General features: G+C 42.1%; 1 protein-coding gene across 1 annotated transcript in view; it reads left to right on the forward strand.

Annotated features, from left to right (window-relative positions):
* Positions 1-2,949: 2,949 nt before the first annotated feature.
* Positions 2,950-20,100, forward strand: part of LOC310929125 (ephrin type-A receptor 2-like) — a gene marked incomplete at its 5' end in the record, with an annotated part of 18,808 nt that continues 1,657 nt past the window's right edge. The window contains 15 exons of the mRNA XM_083891837.1: positions 2,950-3,028; positions 5,383-5,450; positions 7,374-8,010; positions 13,538-13,693; positions 13,811-14,173; positions 15,624-15,751; positions 15,879-16,056; positions 16,498-16,600; positions 16,877-16,929; positions 17,254-17,379; positions 17,487-17,672; positions 17,765-17,826; positions 18,376-18,585; positions 18,743-18,892; positions 19,540-19,733. Of these exons, the coding sequence (XP_083747963.1) occupies positions 2,950-3,028; positions 5,383-5,450; positions 7,374-8,010; positions 13,538-13,693; positions 13,811-14,173; positions 15,624-15,751; positions 15,879-16,056; positions 16,498-16,600; positions 16,877-16,929; positions 17,254-17,379; positions 17,487-17,672; positions 17,765-17,826; positions 18,376-18,585; positions 18,743-18,892; positions 19,540-19,733 (2,693 nt within the window). The remainder of the gene's footprint in view (positions 3,029-5,382; positions 5,451-7,373; positions 8,011-13,537; positions 13,694-13,810; positions 14,174-15,623; positions 15,752-15,878; positions 16,057-16,497; positions 16,601-16,876; positions 16,930-17,253; positions 17,380-17,486; positions 17,673-17,764; positions 17,827-18,375; positions 18,586-18,742; positions 18,893-19,539; positions 19,734-20,100) is intronic.

The raw sequence follows: 20,100 nt of genomic DNA on the forward strand, positions 1-20,100 counted from the left end.
TGATATGATGATAACTATGGCCATAAAAGGGTTAAACTGCAATTTGTGTTTGTAAATAAGTGAAGTGATTGTCATTCGAAAGGTCACAGAGTCAGAACTCAGCCCACGCTAAACGTGTTTATCTATTTTTATGACCGGGATCGCTCATTCTGCCTGTTGTATGATTAATGTCCATGTATGGTAACATTGGACAAGACAATGTCCGCCTCTCCAGTTGATTTTCTTTGGGGCTCTTTGTCGGGGAAGCCCGGGTGAGTTTGGCCCTCAGCCCGAGAGGGTTCTTCTCCCCAAGTGCACCCTGCTTCAGAGAGAAGAGACTTGACTCTGAAATTCCTCCAGATAACAGTTGCTAGGTGACGCTATTGTCACGTATTCTTTGTGGCCACATATTCATAGCCAAATTGTAAGGTTCTTTATGAGGACAGCCTCATTAGTAGTCATATATTCATACCAGACCACCCCCCCTCACTTGACCCCTCCTTTACCAATCGTGGGAAAGACGTTCCTGGATGAGCAAAGTAGAGTAGAATTCGGGCAATTACTCGGGAGACGGTCGGTAAAGTTTGTAAAACTTAAACACTCTTTCATTTCGAAATGCTACCGAGCCAAGACATATTTGAACTGCATTATCGCCATTTGCAACCATGTAAGTGTATTTGAACACAACACAGCAGGTGGCGTTTAAATTGCTAGTACTGTTTACTGTTTACACTCCATGTACAAAAGTACAATTTAATTTTACATATTGGTCTGTTAAAACAGCGTCAGCAATTAGTAATGCATATTACCTGAATATATTCAAAAATATGGAGTAAATAAACTGCTGTAGGTTTATAAAAATCTGAAAATATTGTTTTTGACTCCACTGTAATTATACCAGAGTTTTAGTCTATCTATACTAGTTAGCATCTATCTAAGGTAGCTAACATCTATCTATCTACCTATCTATCTATCTATCTATCTATCTATCTATCTATCTATCTATCTATCTATCTATCTATCTATCTATCTATACTAGTTAGCATCTATCGAAGGTAGCGAACATCTATCTATCTATCTATCTATCTATCTATCTATCTATCTATCTATCTATCTATCTATCTATCTATCTATCTATCTATCTATCTATCGTAGTTAGCATTTATCTAAGCTAGCTAACATCTATCTATCTATCTATCTATCTATCTATCTATCTATCTATCTATCTATCTATCTATCTATCTATCTATCTATACATACTAGCTAGCATCTATCTAAGTTAGCTAGCATCTATCTATCTATCTATCTATCTATCTATCTATCTATCTATCGTAGTTAGCATTTATCTGAGCTAGCTAACATCTATCTATCTATCTATCTATCTATCTATCTATCTATCTATCTATCTATCTATCTATCTATACATACTAGCTCGCATCTATCTAAGTTAGCTAGCATCTATCTATCTATCTATCTATCTATCTATCTATCTATCTATCTATCTATCTATCTATCTATCTATACGAGTTAGCATCTATCTAAGGTAGTGAACATCTATCTATCTATCTATCTATCTATCTATCTATCTATCTATCTATCTATCTATCTATCTATAGTAGTTAGCATTTATCTAAGCTAGCTAACATCTATCTATCTATCTATCTATCTATCTATCTATCTATCTATCTATCTATCTATCTATCTATCTATCTATCTATCTATCTATCTATACATACTAGCTAGCATCTATCTAAGTTAGCTAGCATCTATCTATCTATCTATCTATCTATCTATCTATCTATCTATCTATCTATCTATCGTAGTTAGCATTTATCTGAGCTAGCTAACATCTATCTATCTATCTATCTATCTATCTATCTATCTATCTATCTATCTATCTATCTATCTATACATACTAGCTCGCATCTATCTAAGTTAGCTAGCATCTATCTATCTATCTATCTATCTATCTATCTATCTATCTATCTATCTATCTATCTATCTATCTATCTATACGAGTTAGCATCTATCTAAGGTAGTGAACATCTATCTATCTATCTATCTATCTATCTATCTATCTATCTATCTATCTATCTATCTATAGTAGTTAGCATTTATCTAAGCTAGCTAACATCTATCTATCTATCTATCTATCTATCTATCTATCTATCTATCTATCTATCTATCTATCTATTTGTTTATCTGCAGTAAATGTGTGTTTGTAGTACATAACTTGTTGTGTCATGTCTTTTTGCTGGTGATTCACAGTCAGTTTTCAGAATTAATTTTAAAACAAACAAACAAACCATCATTAACCTTGCGAGACATAAAGAAGTGTATTGACACTGTGGGAAACATCAGGCCTTAAATCCAAGTGTTTGTCAATTTAAGGCAAACAGAGACAAACAGAGATGGCTATTTTTTTTGTTTTTTTTGTAAAAAATAAAAAATATAAACAGAACCAGATAAAAATATAAAATAACTGCATTATGATTTACATAAGGTGCAGAGCTGTGCACTTTATGATCTAATTTATTATTGTTTAATGTATTTCTTGATGAATAAATCTTCAGTAAAACCTCTTTTTATTAAATATATATATTAAATTTATAACTTAATTAAAAACGCTAAGTATTGTTTTACAAACGTTTACCGCCGGTGTATTTACTTCTAATTAAACGCACTAAAGAAATGATTTATGGAGGAAACTTCCTTCTCAATGAAACAGGTGCGGTCGGGCAGCTCTAAGCCCCGCCCCCCTGCGGTTGCCATATTTGGCCAACTTCCCCATTCCAAAGGGCGGAGGGGGCGGAGCGATGACGCCACCTGTTTCTTGAATGGGCTCGTGCTCACTCAGCCGGTAGAGCGAAGTATTCGGCGAAGTGCGGCGCGAGAGTAAAGGAGGAGCGCGTGAGACGGAGGGAGCTGTGGGACATTAAACCTCCGCCTTCGAGACAACTGTGGGAAAACATGGAGCCGCGTCGGCTCAGCTCCATCAGCCTCTTCTTATTCATCAACCAAGTGTTTTTCAGCCTCCAGTCCAAAGAGCGTGAGTAGACTTTTCTTTTTCTGTCTTTATTTTTAAACTTCGCAGTGAGAGGAGACGCTTGTAGAAGAAGTTCACCGCACCTCATGAGTCAGGAAGCTGGAATCTGATAGTCCTGCTTTTACTTTTACTGCTCATGACATTCTGGCTCTTTGTGTGTGTGTTTGAGAAAGTCCTAAAGTGCACAAACCTGTTGTTTGGTTCATTTAAAGTCAGAATTCTGAGAAGAAATTGTAATAAAAATGTAGAAAGTGTGTTGTTGTTAGTAGCGAAACTCGATGTGAAACTTAAATTATGTTAAACTTAATTGTACTTAATTTTACAATTAAAAAGACACAACTACAAAACTAATCGTTAAGTTTTATTTGTTTATTCCAACATAAACAAATATGTACACTGTAAAAAAAAAGAAAACTCAAACATTTCAAGGCAACTTGCTGCAATTAATTTTTGAGTTTACAGCCCAAGTTATTAAAAAAGTTGGATCAACTAATATTATTTTGTTAGACAAACTTAAGTTAGAGTTGTGCCAAGTCAAAATTAAATTATTTTTCTTTTTTTATAAATTCTTTACATTATCTGAACAAGATTGGTTAGAAAAGAGAATTTTGAGTTGGTACAACCCTAGGGTTAGGGTTAGCAAAATAGCGTTAGGGTTAACCCAAATAGTATCTAACAAAATAATATTAGTTGATTTAACGCAAAATCTTTTGTTGGGCTGTAAACTCAAAAATTGATAGCATCAAATTGCCTTGAAATGTTGAGTTTTCTCTTTTTTTTTTCTTTTTTTTACAGTGTATATACGGGCAGCAAAATAACACAATAGAAATAAATAATAACCATTCCAAGTTTGAAAGTAAAGATGAAGAACTTTTCTTTCTTTCTTTCTTTCTTAACTCGCAGACACTAAAAGTGGAGGTCTTCAATTACAGGCAATAACATTCCACTCAACAATCGTAACACAACTATTTAAATGCACTTGTTTGTGTGTGTGTGTGTGTGTGTGTGTGTGTGTGTGTGTGTGTGTGTGTGTGTGTGTGTGTGTGTGTGTGTGTGTGTGTGTGTGTGTGTGCGTGTGATTCCAAAATGCCTTCCTGAACAGCGCAGTACTAAAGTGGAGTGGATTGCGACAGAGAAGTCGGATCACTTCGTTAATAAAACGATTATAAGCCAAAACAAAACAAAAACCAAAAAAAAAAAAAAATCAGACATTCTCTCCGTCTCCTTTTAACTTGATTTAATCCCCCGTCTCTCGGCCTGTGGTTGACTCATCACATCAGAAAACACCTGTTGGACGTCTGAACGTGTCCCGACTTCTTTCTTTTTTCTTCTCGTGGTACAGATTCATGTTTTTCTCTTGTCACGGCGATTAAATTGTGCCCACGCCTTTCTCATACACTGTGTGTGCTCGACCTGGAGGACACGCTCATTGAAGTGCTGAATCTCAGCGACATGCTCCATTATACTGTGAAAGCATGGCATGTGCCCCGTGCCCCCCCCCCCCCCCAATAAAACACTCAGGGGGGCCCCCCTTGAGATCAAGGCAACGGAATCAACATAATACTTCTACATCTAATGATTTTAGCTACGCCGATGAGTGTATTACAGCAGTGATGATAATGTGTAGTGAGAATTGTGTAGTGTGTAGTGAGAATTCTGACTTTGAAACTCAGAAATTCTGACTTTGAAACTCAGAATTCTGGGTCTATTCTCAGAAATCTGATTTTAAACTCAGAATTCTGACTTTATGCTCATAATTCTGACTCTATTCGCATAATTCTGACTTTAAAACTAAGAATTTCAGACTTATTCTCAGAATTCTGACTTTAAACTCAGAATTCTGACTTTAAAACTGAGAATTCTGACTTTAAAACTCAGAATTCTTACTTTATTCTCAGAATTCTGATTTTAAAACTCAGAAGTCTGACTTTATTCTCATAATTCTGACTCTATTCGCATAATTCTGACTTTAAAACTAAGAATTTCAGACTTCTTCTCAGAATTCTGACTTTAAACTCAGAATTCTGACTTTAAACTCAGAATTCTGACTTTAAAACTCAGAATTCTGACTTTAAAACTCAGAATTCTGACTTTATTCTCAGAATTCTGACTTTATTCTCAGAATTCTGACTTTATTCTCAGAATTCTGACTTATTCTCAGAATTCTGACTTTAAAACTCTGAATTCTGACTCTATTCACATAATTCTGACTTTAAAACTCATAATTTCAGACTTGTTCTCAGAATTCTGACTTTAAACTTTGAATTCTGACTTTATTCTCTGAATTCTGACTGTATTACAGCCGTGATGATAATGTGTGGTGACATATCTTAATATGTTGTGTTTGTGTTCTGCAGAAGTGCTGCTGGATATGAGAGCTTCAGGATCAGAGCTGGGCTGGTTGACGTTGCCATACGAGAACGGCGTGAGTATTTATACCTCAACGGACATTTTTAAGACGTCAGGTTCAAGACGTCCCGAGCTGTAACCTTCTCTGCAGACAAACGGCTGAATGTCAGCACACGAGAATGTTCTAAAATGCACATTTGGTGACAATAACAGAGCGTTTCCGCTCATTGGGTTGAACTTTAAAAAAAAAAAAAAAGCCCTCTCTGGTGTAGTGATGGAATGAGTGGCAGCTCGATGAGGTTTGGCAGAACTCAGTCAGTCTCATGTTAACGCTACCCTTTCATAAAGAAGTTATGAATGTCGTTAAAGTGTCACGGATCAACCAGAACCATCTGAATTTACGGCGCCATTTTTTTCTTTTACACAATCGTCGTTGTCATTCCAGCGCCCGAGCCATAAAACAAAAACTTTTTAAGACGGTTTCCTCTCTGAACTTTGGAGACGAACATGGCGGAGTTGAAAGGAAAAGGGAGAACGGTTCCTATGCGGAGAACCGTCCCTCTATCTATAGTTCAGTGGCTTTCCGTCTAAAAAAAGGAACAGGACATGGCCACTTCCACCGACGCCACATTTCTTGTGCAACATTTTCTTGGAGATCTGAGGACGATGGGATTTCCCGTTGTCTTTCAAGCTGGGCTTTTGTTCAGATTCCGGCTTTTCTCACACTTTGTTAATTCCTTCTCTGGACGATTAGTTGCAACGATGCAGTAGAGAACAGAGATATACGGAATTTGAAAGGAATTATACGCGTTTTGGCCAAAATGTATGACGTGCTAACCCAATTACATTTGTACTCACAATTCTGACTTTAAACTCAGAATTCTGACTTTATTCACATAATTCTGATTTACTTTAAACTCTGAATTCTGACTTTAATCTCAGAATTTCTGACATTATTCTCTGAATTCTGACTTTGCTCTCCGAAATCTGACTTTATTCGCATAATTCTGATTTACTTCAAATTCTGACTTTTAAACTCTGAATTCTGACATACTTTAAACTCAGAATTTCTGATTGAGGTCTCATAATTCTGACTCTATTCGCATAATTCTGACTTTAAAACTCAGAATTTCTGACTTTATTCGCAGAATTCTGACTTCAGACTGAATTCTTACCTTTAAACTCTGAATTCTGACATACTTTAAACTCAGAATTTCTGACTTTATTCGCAGAATTCTGACATCAGACTCTGAATTCTAACCTTTTAACTCGGAATTCTGACTTAAGTCTCATAATTCTGACTCTATTCGCATAATTCTGACTTTAAAACTCAGAATTTCTGACTGTAAAACTCTGAATTGATTTAGTCCCTGAAATGCATTGCTACTACTAACACGTGAGGTGTTGGAGTTTTAATGTTAAATTGCGCCTTTTAATCTTTCTACTTTCCCATTACTTCCCTCTTATAAAATGCCTTAATTGCTGCTAATTCGACTCAGATGCCTCCGCAGTGGAAAAAAGTTCATTCAACTGTCATAAAAAAATAAAGGTTAGCTGGTATTTTAAAGTAGCATTTTGTCGGGGTTTACATGCGTTTACTTACTCACACATGCACCACGGTGTGTCAGTGGAAAACCACACACGTCGTGATCGCAGCAGCAGCAGCAGCAGAAGAAGCAGCAGCAGCAGCAGCAGCAGCAGCAGCACATGTCCGGGCCGGTAATCTTAATATGTTGTTGGAAAAGGAAAGAAGAAAAAAAAAGAAAAGCTGTGGCTGACTTCTCTTCTGCGCTTTATGAGCTTCTTGCTCAGCATGAAAGACGCGGCGTCTCATCAATGAAACTGGTTCTTGGGAAAGAACAAAGGCGTCTGAAGCCTGTACTTATTTCATTTAAAAAACGCCTTTTCTCCTTTCATTATTGCCGTTGTGTTCACAGTGACTTATGCCCCCCCCCCCTCCACCCCCTGAAACCTCTCTTTTTCTTCTTCTCCGCTACAGTGGGAGATCGTGCAGACGGTGGTGAACGGCTCGCTCTTCTATACGTACACCGTCTGCAGCATAGATTCGACGGAGCAGGACAACTGGTTGCGCACCACGTTCATCCAGCGCCACCCGGGGTCGTCGCGCGTCTCCGTCGAGCTCAAGTTCGTCGTGCGCGACTGCAACACGTTCGACGGCGCCTCCGTCGCCTGCAAGGAGACCTTCAACCTCTTCATCCTGGAGGCCGACGACGACGTGGGCACCAACTTCCGCAAGGGGCAGTTCCGCAAAGTGGCCACCATCGCGCCGGACGAGGTCACGCGGGGCCGCGCGCCAAAGGTCAACGTGGAGACGAGGACGGTGGGGCCCCTGTCCAAGAAGGGCTTCTACCTGGCCTTCCAGGACATGGGCGCCTGCGTGGCGCTGCTGTCGGTGCGCGTTTACTACAAGACGTGCCCGTCCACCGTGCAGAGCTTGGCGGCCTTCCCGGAGACGGTGGCGGACGCCGTCAGGGAGGTGGAGGGCGCCTGCGTGGAGAACGCCGTCAGCCAGGCCACCCCGCGCATCTACTGCACGGCCGAGGGGGAATGGGTGGTTCCCGTGGGCCAGTGCCAGTGTCTCTCAGGCTACGAAACCACCGGAGACTCCTGCCAAGGTAAGCGCTGCCAGAAATATGCCACTCACTCACTCACTCGCTCAACCGAGACGGTGTTTGTGTCGCCGCGTGCGCTACGCGGCTCTCAACCGCCGCGTGAGAAGCGAATGCGTCGGAATGTTAATTGTGTTTGGGTTTTGTTTGGGAGGCAAAGACAAAAAAAAACACTCCTTATCTGTTTTGAAACGGGTCAGGTAGAGCAGGACTGAGCATGGGAACAAAAGGGAAGGAATGGCCAAGGTGTCTAAACCTGTTTGTTTTGTTTTTGATTTAGAGCTGTAACCACAAACTCTATTGCTTCATGTGTGATATGGGATATCACAAACACCAGAGCCTCATCATCTCTTCACCCGTTTGCCAAACGCACATTCTTTCCGGCTGCCTTTTTTGTCAGGACTCAGGAATTAGGGCTGGGCTGAAGACACACGGGGGTTTTTATGGACAGACCGATAATTAGACATGATAATGTACAGTGTGTCGTGTCCCAAACCTGGACTTTGACTCTGGTCTGTGTTCGTGCTGCAACGCTGAAGGAAACAGATGTCAGCGATGTTCATACGCGCAAGAATTTGAACACACACACGATTGTCTGTACACAAAAGTTGAAGATACAAAATACGACATTTTTCTCATCGGAGGCTTCCAGTGTTGAAGTTTACGCTAACTGTACTCAATAAATTAGATTTTATTTGACGGTACGGAAGAGGATTAAGGCCACACAGGAAAAAAAATATTCAAATTCTGAGTTTAAAGTGACTTAAGAACTCAGAATTCTAAAAACAATGTCAGGATTATGAGTTTTAAACTCAAAATTCCGACTTTTTTCTCAGAATTGTGAATTCAAAGTCGAAATTCTCAGAATAAAGTCAATATTCTGAGTTTTAAAGTCAGACATTCTGAGTTTAAAGTTGGAATACTGAGTTATAAAGTTGGAATTCTGAGTTTTAAAGTCGGAATTCTCAGAATAAAGTTGTAATTCTGAGTTTAAAGTTGGAATTCTGAGAATAAAGTGACTTTAGAACTCAGAATTCTAAAAACAAAGTCAGAATTCTGAGTTTTAAAGTCAGTATTCTCAGAATAAAGTCAGAATTCTGAGTTTAAAGTCAGAAATTCTGAGTTTAAAGTCAGAATTCTGCGAATAAAGTGACTTTAGAACTCAGAATTCTAAAAATAAAGTCAGAATTCTGAGTTTAGAGTCAGAATTCTGAGAATAAAGTCAGAACTCAAATATTTTTTTCCTGTGTGGTCCTAATTCTCTTCCGTACTATGGACAGCTGTTTGCATCATTGTCGGGAATTCACGAGACCGAGGTCGATCTTTAGCGCTTCCATCCTCTCACAGGAGTGAGTGACACCTTGAATTGGGTGAAATATGCCAAAAATGCGCGGTATGTAGATTCCTGAAGAAAAGCCTGTGAAAACTCACTGAAGGTCAATTTTACAAAACTAAACAAAACAAAATAGACGTATAATATACAGCGGAAGGCTGTGTTCTTTACTGTATGTTCTCCTACTGTTTGCGTTGTTGGCAACGTGTTGGCATTCTGGGGTGTGGTGTGTGTTTGACTGTCTGGAGGAAACGTGGGAGGAGGAGGAGGAGGAGGAGGAGGAGGAGGAGGAGAGGGTACAGAGAGAAGAGGAAGGAGGGAGGAAGGAAGGAGCACAGTGAGTTTGCCGAGGGGGGTTTCTGAAAGGAATTCTTTCGCCCTCGCGTCAACCTTTATCACTGATTGAGTAGAGAGGAAGGGCCGTGTGAATGTGACAGAATGACTACCTGAGCGCTGTCTTCCACCTACCAAGTATTTGTTTTCGTGTCCGTTGCCGGGGCGACAGAAACCACAGATTACAGGGAAGAGGCCCGGGCACACCTCTCAGAGGTCTGTGAGTCAGGCTGCGGTTTATGACTCCGCGATGGTCCGAGTCACCTTGACTGGCTGAGTTTGGCCTCTTGGAATTTGTTGCTGTGGATGAGAAGATTACAGGAATTATGACTGACGTCGTTCAGCAGCTATTTTCTTCATTGATTTAAATACGTCTTACCTTTTTTTTTTAAATGTTAGGAATTTCCTGGTTTTTGGTTCCAGTCAATCGAACACTGATCAACGTTTTTCTGAGTTCTGAGTTTTAAAGTCGGAATTCCGAGTTTTGAAGTCGGAATTCTCAGAATAAAGTCGGAATTCTGAGTTTAAAGTCGGAATTCTCAGAATAAAGTGACTTTAGAACTCAGAATTTTAAAAAAAAATCTGAATTATGAGTTTTAAAGTCGGATTTCTCAGAATAAAGTCGGAATTCTGATTTTAAAGTCGGAATTCTCAGAATAAAGTGACTTTAGAACTCAGAATTCAAAAAAAAAATCTGAATTATGAGTTTTAAAGTCAGAATTCTCAGAATAGTCGGAATTCTGAGTTCAAAGTCAGAATTCTCAGAATAAAGTGACTTTAGAACTCAGAATTATGAGTTTTGAAGTCGGAATTATGAGAATAAAGTCAGAATAAAGTCAGAATTATGAGAATAAAATCAGAACTCAAATATTTTTAACATTTTATGGACCAAACGAAAACCATTACGAAAAGAATAATTTGTTGCAGCTCTAGATAGGACAAGACATTTGATTTTCCTGATTTTTTTTTTTGGGAGTATTGTTCACCTTTTCTCCACAGCCTACATACCGTACCTTTAAATAGATAATTACTGTGTTTCTGAGTGAGGAAGTCAAGGGAAAGGAATGTTTCAGACTTTTAAGCTCATGACCTCAGCACCTGAAATGGAAGTTGGGAGGCGACTCTTCAGAAGAAGATGGGAACTGATAAACTGTGATTTCCAAACTCTGTGGGGGGGAAGGGGGGGGGGGGGGGAACGACCTCATTATTAGGACGCAGGAAGTGTGTTTTATTACAAAAGTAAGAGAAGCTTCTCCAGCGAAGGCCAGTGTGTGTGTGTTTTATGATACGCGTAGAAGAAAGTGAAGTCCTCAGAGGGCTCGCAGATTCCACACGAGAGCAACCAACTGTTGTGGGAACAGGAAGTGAAGCGAGATGAGAAGGAATGCTGACTGACACAAATAAGCAGGTTGTCCTCGGACTCGGACGGAGTCGGAGAGGGTGGGGAGTGAGTCGACAGTTGGCGCATGAGGGGTGGTTACTTTCATGGCTGCTTAGTTAGGTGTGGAGTGTAATTCAGTCAAGAGGATTAGCCGAGCGACGGGACAGCTGTTAGCCAATGACATGGCCCTTTAACCGCTTTGCCCCCCCCCCCCACCTCCTTTTTGCTCTTTCATCCGGTTGTTAACACACGCAACGAGCTCCCTAATCCGTGTTCCCACTCATTAGAACAATGAGCCGACACAAAGAGCAAAAAGCGGATTCAATTAACAGATGCACCGGTGCGGATCACGAGTCCTTTTCACGCGTGCGGGACAATCGTCAACATTTAAAGATTTGATTACTTCAAACAGGTATAATACACATATATATATATTATTTTAAAAATAGCTTTGAGGCTGTATTTGTTTTCGTGGCACACCTGCTGCCGTGTGTGAGCAGTATAATGAGCGATGCAACATATTTATGGCACCGCTCTGTCCAATCCAAAAGACAATAGATGAATAGGGGCCGGAGTTCCTTTAAGCTACGTGACAGAGGTCCTGCTGCTGCGGCTCAAGATGAAAATGGGCTGGCCCCCTTTTCTTATGCGAAAAGATCTCGGCTACACCCCCACACACACACACACACACACTGTCGCCGAGTGACTCCCCCGAGAGAACTTCTGTTGGTGTTCCAGACCTTTACCCCCCCCCCCCCCCCATCCCCCATCCATCTATTCATTGCCATCCCCTCCTACTCAAACTCAAACCTGCTGCTGCTGCTGCGGTGGAGGAGCAGAGTGCAAAGGTCCTTCTGCCTTGGTGGCGAAGTAACGCGACCACGTCTTCGATTCCAGGGTTCGCTCGACCCTTTTTTCTCGCGGCCACCAACGCGGGAGCCACATGAAAGGCCGCTCCCCTAGGGAGACGACAAAATGAAAGCAGAACATCGTTCATTCATAGGATCTTTTAGTCTTTTTAAAGAAAAAAAAACTCTCAGAAACAAACAGACAATCCTACATGTTTCCCAGCAGCTTTTTATTCAACCTTCCATTCTGCAATTTGCAACTGGTGTCCGGGGGTTAGAGAAAGGAAGGAAGGAAGGAAGGGAGAACGGGAGGAAGCGTCAGTCTCATAGCGACTTGCAGCATCTCTTGCTGCATCCTGGTTTCTGCACATTCATTAACCTCTCCTGCCCTGGAAGGCTGTTTATCTGACACACTGAAACAACTCAACGGCACAGAGTTTGCCATTTCCTTTTTGGCACAAAAACACAAATATTATCTGACAGGAGAATATGAGCCGAGAGTGAGTTCACCGGGGGGAATCGGATCACCTGACGGGATTGAATGCGCGGCGTTCATCCGGCTGACACTCGCAATGTGACCTGAGATTAGGCCTCGGAGCAAAAAGAGAAGAAAAAAAAGAGAAGAGAAGAGAAGAGGCAAGTGCAGGCAGATCGTCAGGGAAATCCCTTTTCATTCCTCTGGATACAAAGACTCTGTGATTATAGGTTAGTCACAACAAAAGCTTCCTGTTGGGTGTAAAGGGCTGGCATTACAGAGACGGCTTCATTGTTTGCATTTCGATCGCTCGTTCCTTCCTGTGTTTGTACGTTCCACAGTTATCCACATATCTGCACTATAGTGTTCAAAAGTGTTGAGGTCACCTTTACAATTTGTGTGCGTTTTTCCATTAAAAGTCACACTTTTATTCATCAAAAGAGTTGCAAAATGAATAGAAAATATTGTCAAGACTTTGACAAGATTAGAATGAAGGATTTTTATTCCAAATAGTAATTTTGCCCTTTCGTCAAAGAACCAGCAAAACTGTTTTCAGATCATTGCACAAGGGTTTTCAAGGGTGTTCTAATCATCCAATAACCTTCTAACACCATTAGCAAACACTTTACACCTATGTACATATTCCATTAAAACCAGACATTTGCAGCTGGAATAGTCATTAACCAGTGTATTTCTGATTCATTTAATGTTATATTCATTGAAAAAAAGTGTGTTTCCTTCAAAAATAAGCGAAGTGCCAGTGTATGTCATGCTTAAAGGTGCCATATGTAAGAATGTGGCCAAAAAACGGTTACTACATTCAAATTCAAAATACCGAGGTCTTTTAGGTTTGTTTTCTGTCATAGCTGGCAACCCGTGGTTGCTCGCCAGCTCAGACTCTACTGACTGCAATGATTGGTAGACGGCGGTAGGTGGCGCCACATGCCAAAACATGATTTGCAGTCTGCAAAATATTTTTTTTTTTTTATGCAAATATTTTGTCTGTACTGTTGTTGTTGGTGAGTTCAGTTTGTTATATGAACATTATTCCTGAGTCTCTGTGACATATTAGGAGGATTTTATGGCCAGTTGCTTTAGATTTATTACATAATGAACCTTTAAACTAACAAACACCTTCTTTTCCCCCCCTCACACACACACAGCATGTAAGCCTGGCTACTTCAAACCATCCATATCCAGCGAGTTGTGTCAGCTTTGCCCCGACAACACCGAGCCGTCCGCAGCCGCCGCCTCTGAATGTCAGTGCAAGGAGGGTTTCTTCCGCTCGCCTTCGGACCCGCCGACATCTCCCTGCTCTGGTAACGACCTCGCTTATCACTTATCACCGACTGATCACTGGAAAGGTCAACTTTCACTCTCCAGTCTGGAGGAACTAAAAATCTAACTGTCCCATCATCCACTTCCCTCCTCCAAAGCTCCACCCGGTGCCCCTCGAGAGCTGACCTCCGCCACCCTGTCAGGAGACGGCAGGCTGCAGCTGTTCTGGAGGCCGCCGCTGGTGACCGGGGGCCGCCGTGACCTCACCTACAGCGTGGTTTGCGAGCACTGCGGCGGCGGCGGTGGCGGCGGCGGCGGCGGCGGCGGAGCCACGTGCGTCCCCTGTGGCGAGAAGATTCGCTTCGAGCCCGGCCCCGCGGACCTGCAGGAGGCGACGGTCGTCGTGAGCGACCTGGACTCTCACCTGAACTACACGTTCACCGTGGAGGCTCACAGCGGCGTGTCGCAGTACAGCGCCGAGAGACGCACGGCGGCCATCACCACCGCTCTGGATTATACAGGTGAGGCTTTTTTTCTTTCTCAGTCAGGAGCGCTCTCATTATTATTATTATTATTATTGCAACAAAAGAGGCAAATACTGCTCCCTGGATTGGCCAAGCAGCATGTTAAGCCAAAAACGCAGGAAACTCCCTTACAGGAGCGAGCCCAAGCAAGACGTTGAATGAGTATTTTAAACTTTTGAGCCCCGGGGTGGAGGCAGCAAAGCTTCGCCTTTGGCGGCAGCAGCAGCAGTGTGAGGCAGCATTGGTGCAGCAATGGAGTGAGTGTTATTTAAGTGGACCACCTTGGTGTGAGAATGACTGTGATTGAAGTGTGACTTATAGATTGTGGTCAGCTGGGGTGTGTGACTACTGTGTTCAGCATGAATTTGTGCAGGACAAAAGTTTTCTAATTTAACTCTCTCACACCTAAGCCTCAAAATGTCTGTCTGGACTTTTTTGTGTGTGCTTATTTTAACCATAAAAGGCTCAACAATAAGTGCTTTTGCTCATTTTTCCAGAATAACTCTCAATATCATGCAGTTATTTACAAATTAACTGCATGTTTAAGTAGTGTGTTAACAATTTAAAGGTGCCATATGTAAGAATGTGGCCAAAAACGGTCACTACATTCAAATTCAAAATACAGAGGTCTTTTGACGTAACTGGCAACCCGTGGTTGCTCGGCAGCTGAGACTCTACCGACTGCAATGATTGGTAGACGGCGGTAGGTGGCGCCACGTGACGCCAAAACATGATTTCAAAACATAAACATGATTTGCAGTCTGCAAAATATTTATTTTTAATGCTAATATTTTGCCTGTACTGTTGTTGTTGGTGAGTTCAGTTTGTTACATGAACATTATTCCTGAGTCTCTGTGACATATTAGGAGGATTTTATCATTTATTACATAATGCACCTTTAAAATGAAGAAAAAAATGTAAATTTGAAAATTATAAAACATATTTAAAGTAACATTTGGTTGAGTCTTTGTCTCAATGTCCAAAAACTGGAAACTATGTACATGCGCTTTACTGTAATAACCCCGTTAGCTTTGACATGCTAACTAAAAAAATGCAAGTCATTTTAACAAACTATTGTGTGATTACGGTAAACGTGTCGTCTGCGATACGCTCAGTGTTAAAGCGTTTTACATATACATTGAAAAGTAGTGGTAGCCAATGCTTATTATTATTAAATTAAAATTTAAAATATTTCATGTATTATTTGTTGTCAATAAGTCAGATACAGAACTCTATAGAGTGTTATACCACAATGTGAGGAACAGGAATCCCATAAAGAGTGTTTATCATTGACTGTTTAACAATTGTCTCACATCTGTCCATGAAGCTGGAAGTTACTGGATGTTTTGAGGAATCCGAGTCTGACCCGCTGAATCCCAAAGGCTTTCATTTCCCAAAGACAGTGATTAGTCACTAACCGTTATGTTTGCTCTCGCCGACTGTTCAGATCCCCCCAAGGTGACGTTGATCCATCTGGACGATCGCAGCCCCACCAGTCTGTCTCTGTCCTGGTCTCTGTCTCGCAGGCCTCCAGCCCACATCAATCACCGCTACGAGCTCATGTACCGCAGAAAAGTAAGACGGATTGGAACCTTTGCGCTCCTTTTGTTTTCGCAACTCGACTTTTAAGAAGACATGTCTGCTCTTTGGGCGCATAAGCCCGTGCTAATCCACAATGCTTGTCTGTTTTCCCTCCTCGCAGGACGGCGACGGCGAGCGCGACGTGACCACCTTCACGGTCCTGATTTTGGAGAAAAGCTCGGTGCAGATCAACGACCTCACGCCAAACACCACGTATCTGTTCAGGGTTCAGGCGCTGAGTCCTGAAGGCAACCCAGGCAGCTACAGCGTGGAGTACGAGTTCCACACTTCACCACTAGGTATGCAGAAGATCTAACGTCCCTCTGTAAAATCATCTATTTAATAGTTAATAGACTCTGTCATGTTTACGTGGTCCTCCTCAGTCAAAGTACAGGAGATAAAACACGCAATGTTGACTTCCGCACTCATTGTGACCTCACAATGTGCAAATTCTTGGATTTGTTGTCTCGTGGAGCTCCACTTTGTCCCTAAAGAACACGAGAATGCAGGCGAGGGCAATAGTATCCGGAAGAGCGGAAGTCTGCGAAGTCTGCACAGTGCAGCACAGAGTGCAGCACAGAGTTCTACACAAACTTCCAGCCTCAGAGGATTTACGTGTCCAGTTGATGCATTTCATATATGACGGCAATAATGATGGCTTTTCCAAATGCTAACTGCTGTTAGCTGCCGTTAGCCTCAGTGATGCTGACGTAGTTTCCTTCTTCTGTGGTTTTTTGCAGCCGAGTCTCAGATCCAGAGCAAATCCACCGTGGTGATGGCAGCTGTCGTCGGAGTCGCCATCATCCTGCTTGTTGCGGTGGCCGTCCTGCTGTTCCGCAAACGGTGGGTGAACGGACTCTTTCCATATCCACGTCGGGACGACCGTGTCATTTCGGATAAATGTTATCTGCGAACCTGCAGACCGTGTCATTACACGCCCACAGGCTGGAGTTAATTACCCGTAACACAGGGCTGACATCTTTGAGGGGTTTATGAGTAATAACCATCCGCTGTTATTGAACACAGCCTCTGGTTTTTTTTTTTTAGCCGCGACGAACGTGCAATTACGAAAAAATCCAGTCTGCATCCTGTTTAGTGATCGTCTTGTTTTCCTCTCAGGAGACTGAGCTTGCACATCAGGAGAGGACCGGAGGATCCCTACTTTTCAACAGGTAAGAAAACAACATTCATATTTAACATTAACTAGGTGCTTACAGTAGCATAGTAGCATAGCATAGCATGCATATAAGTCGCGTAGTAGCCCTTTATTAGTAAATATCAAGCATGTATTAACACCTTATGTAGGAATAATCTTAATTCATGTAGTAATAGAGGTAGAATAAGGTTATGTAGAGTAATACGTGCTTAATGATTACTAATAAAGGGCTCGTATGCTACTTATATATGCTAGCAAGCACCTAGTTAATGGTAATCTAAAGTGTTACCCAGCATACCGGTTATTCAGTCTAATATTTCGGCCGTTATTTGCTCCTTAGATCAACTGAAGCCTCTGAAGACCTACGTCGACCCTCACATGTACGAGGACCCGAACATCGCCATCCAAAAGTTCGTCACGGAAATTGACCAGAATTCTATCAGCAAGCAAAAGGTCATCGGCGTCGGTAAGTGTTTTTAACCATTCGACCATCTGACCTTCCAGTTTGTGAAGTGATTTGAGCGTTTCTGGCGTTCCGCTGCTCACCGTACATCTGCTGCTCATCATCATCAGGAGAGTTCGGGGAAGTGTTCCGTGGCGCGATGAAGTCTCCGGGCCGAGGGGAGGTGGCCGTCGCCATCAAGACGCTGAAGCTGGGCTACTCGGAGAAACAGAGGCAAGACTTCTTGAGCGAGGCCAGCATCATGGGGCAATTCTCACACCCGAACATCATCCGCCTGGAGGGAGTTGTCACAAAATGTGAGTCAGGACATGAGTCAAACGGTTGTGATTCACACATGTATGAATGATTGTTTGCTTTTCCACTAAACAAGTTTTTCTCTCATTTCCAGACAAGCACGTCATGATAGTGACTGAATACATGGAGAACGGCGCTCTGGACACATATCTGAAGGTAGGTTCTCAATGCTTCACATTTAAGCCTAATATTACATATACTACTGTTCAAAAGTTTGGGGTCGCCTATAGGTTTTTTGTGTGTTTCCCGTTAAAAGTCAAAAAGACTTTTATTCATCAAAAGAGTGAAAGAGAAAATATAGTCAAGACATTGACAAGATTAGAAATAAGGATTTTTATTCCAAATAGTCGTTTTGCCCTTTCGTCAAAGAACCAGCAAAACTATCAGCTGTGCTAACATCGTTGCACAAGGGTTTTCTAATCATCCAATAACCTTCTAACACCATTAGCAAACACAATGTACCATTAGAACACATGGGCCTCTATACACCTATGTACATATTCCATTAAAAACATTAAAAGATGTTTGCAGCTAGAATAGTTGTTTACCACATTAACAATGTAAAGAGTGTATTTATGATTCATTTAATGTTATATTCATTGAAAAAAAAAAGTGCTTTTCCTTCACATTTCTAAGTGAGCCCAAGATACTATGTATAATATTTTGGTTTTAAGGTATAAGGAGAATTTCTTTGTTCTCTTTCAGGACCGCGACCGCGAGATTCCTTCGTACCAGCTTGTAGGAATGCTGCGCGGGATCGCCGCCGGCATGAAATATCTCTCCGACATGAGCTACGTCCACCGTGACCTGGCGGCGAGGAATGTCCTGGTTAACTGCAACCTGGAGTGCAAAGTGTCCGATTTTGGTCTGTCGCGCGTGCTGGAGGACGACGCCGAGGGCACCTACACCACCAGGGTGAGTCTCGTTTCACAGAAACACGAGTACAAACCAAACCTCGGCTTGTTAGTGATATTTTTTTTTTTTAACTCTCAAGTGTCCGCCGGTCTTTCAGCAACCTTGTGTTTTCATTCCACACACTCACAACTCTGTCCGTTCGTCTCCCCCCTGTCAGGGAGGTAAAATCCCCATCCGCTGGACTGCCCCCGAGGCCATCGCGTACAGGAAATTCACATCGGCCAGCGACGTGTGGAGCTTCGGCATCGTCATGTGGGAGGTCATGGCGTTCGGAGAGCGGCCCTACTGGGACATGAGCAACCACGAGGTACGGCTACGTGCGCGTTTCGCGCGTCGCGACCTCTTTCCAGCCGTTACGCTCGAGTTGAGGGATTGTTTTTGGACAGCGTAGATCGAGCGTCGTCGCGTGTTTACCGCTGCGGGGTTAGACGGCGGTGATTGAAACTTGCCCGTTTCCCACCACCGTCTTTACATTTACTGTCAACATGCAAATGCAGCATATTTTTAACTCTTTTTTTTGCCTCTGCAATCATAAACAAACATACACTACCGTTCAAAAGTTTGGGGTCACTTAGAAATGTCCTTATTTTTGAAGGAAAACTGTGAAAAACTACTATTCTAGCTGCAAACGTCTGGTTTTTAATGGAATAAGGTGTATAGAGGCACATTTCCAGTGTTCTAATGGTACATTGTGTTTGCTTTAGAAAACCCTTGTGCAATGATGTTATCACAGCTGAAAACACTTTTGCTGGTTCTAACAAACATTATTTCTAATCTCGTCAATGTCTCGACTATATTTTCTATTCATTTTCCAACTCTTTTGATGAATAAAAGTGCGACTTTTAATGGAAAACACCAACAAAACTGTAAAGGTGACCCCGACGCTTATGAACGGTACGTGCACGTTAAATCCAAGCACTGCCCTCACACTCTGCCCCCTGGTGTCTTCCTCAGGTCATGAAGGCCATCAACGAGGGCTTCAGGCTCCCCGCTCCGATGGACTGTCCGTCCACCATCTACCAGCTCATGCTCCAGTGTTGGCTGCAGGATCGCTCCAAGCGGCCTCGCTTCACGGACATCGTCAACATTCTGGACAAACTCCTGCAAAGCCCAGAGTCTCTGAAAACCATCGCCGACTTCGATCCACGGTACGAACGCTACACTCTTTTGCCACGACGAATTAAAACAAACGTTTTCCAGCTGCGATACGTTTATGTGTTTTAGAGAACAAGCAGGGGAAAGACTCTTATCACCACATTGTTATCTTGTTTATTTAATCTGAAACGGGGTTTTGTATTTGAGGCTATTGTTGACTCGGCGACTTCTTGGTCGCCTGCCAACTGTTCCTGACCAATAAATAGCCTTGAACGCAGCTCTTACTTTGAAAAGCACTTACTACTACTGTTCACTTAGCTTCTTGTGAATTTGGCTATCTGTCAAAAACAGATTAGATATAAATATGCCGCCAGACGAGATGCCGTTTGTTCAAGGACGTTTTGCATGACCAAAAGTAAA

Source organism: Microchirus variegatus (assembly GCF_963457635.1).
Source record: "Microchirus variegatus genome assembly, chromosome: 7".
In the NCBI taxonomy this organism is placed as follows: domain Eukaryota; kingdom Metazoa; phylum Chordata; class Actinopteri; order Pleuronectiformes; family Soleidae; genus Microchirus; species Microchirus variegatus.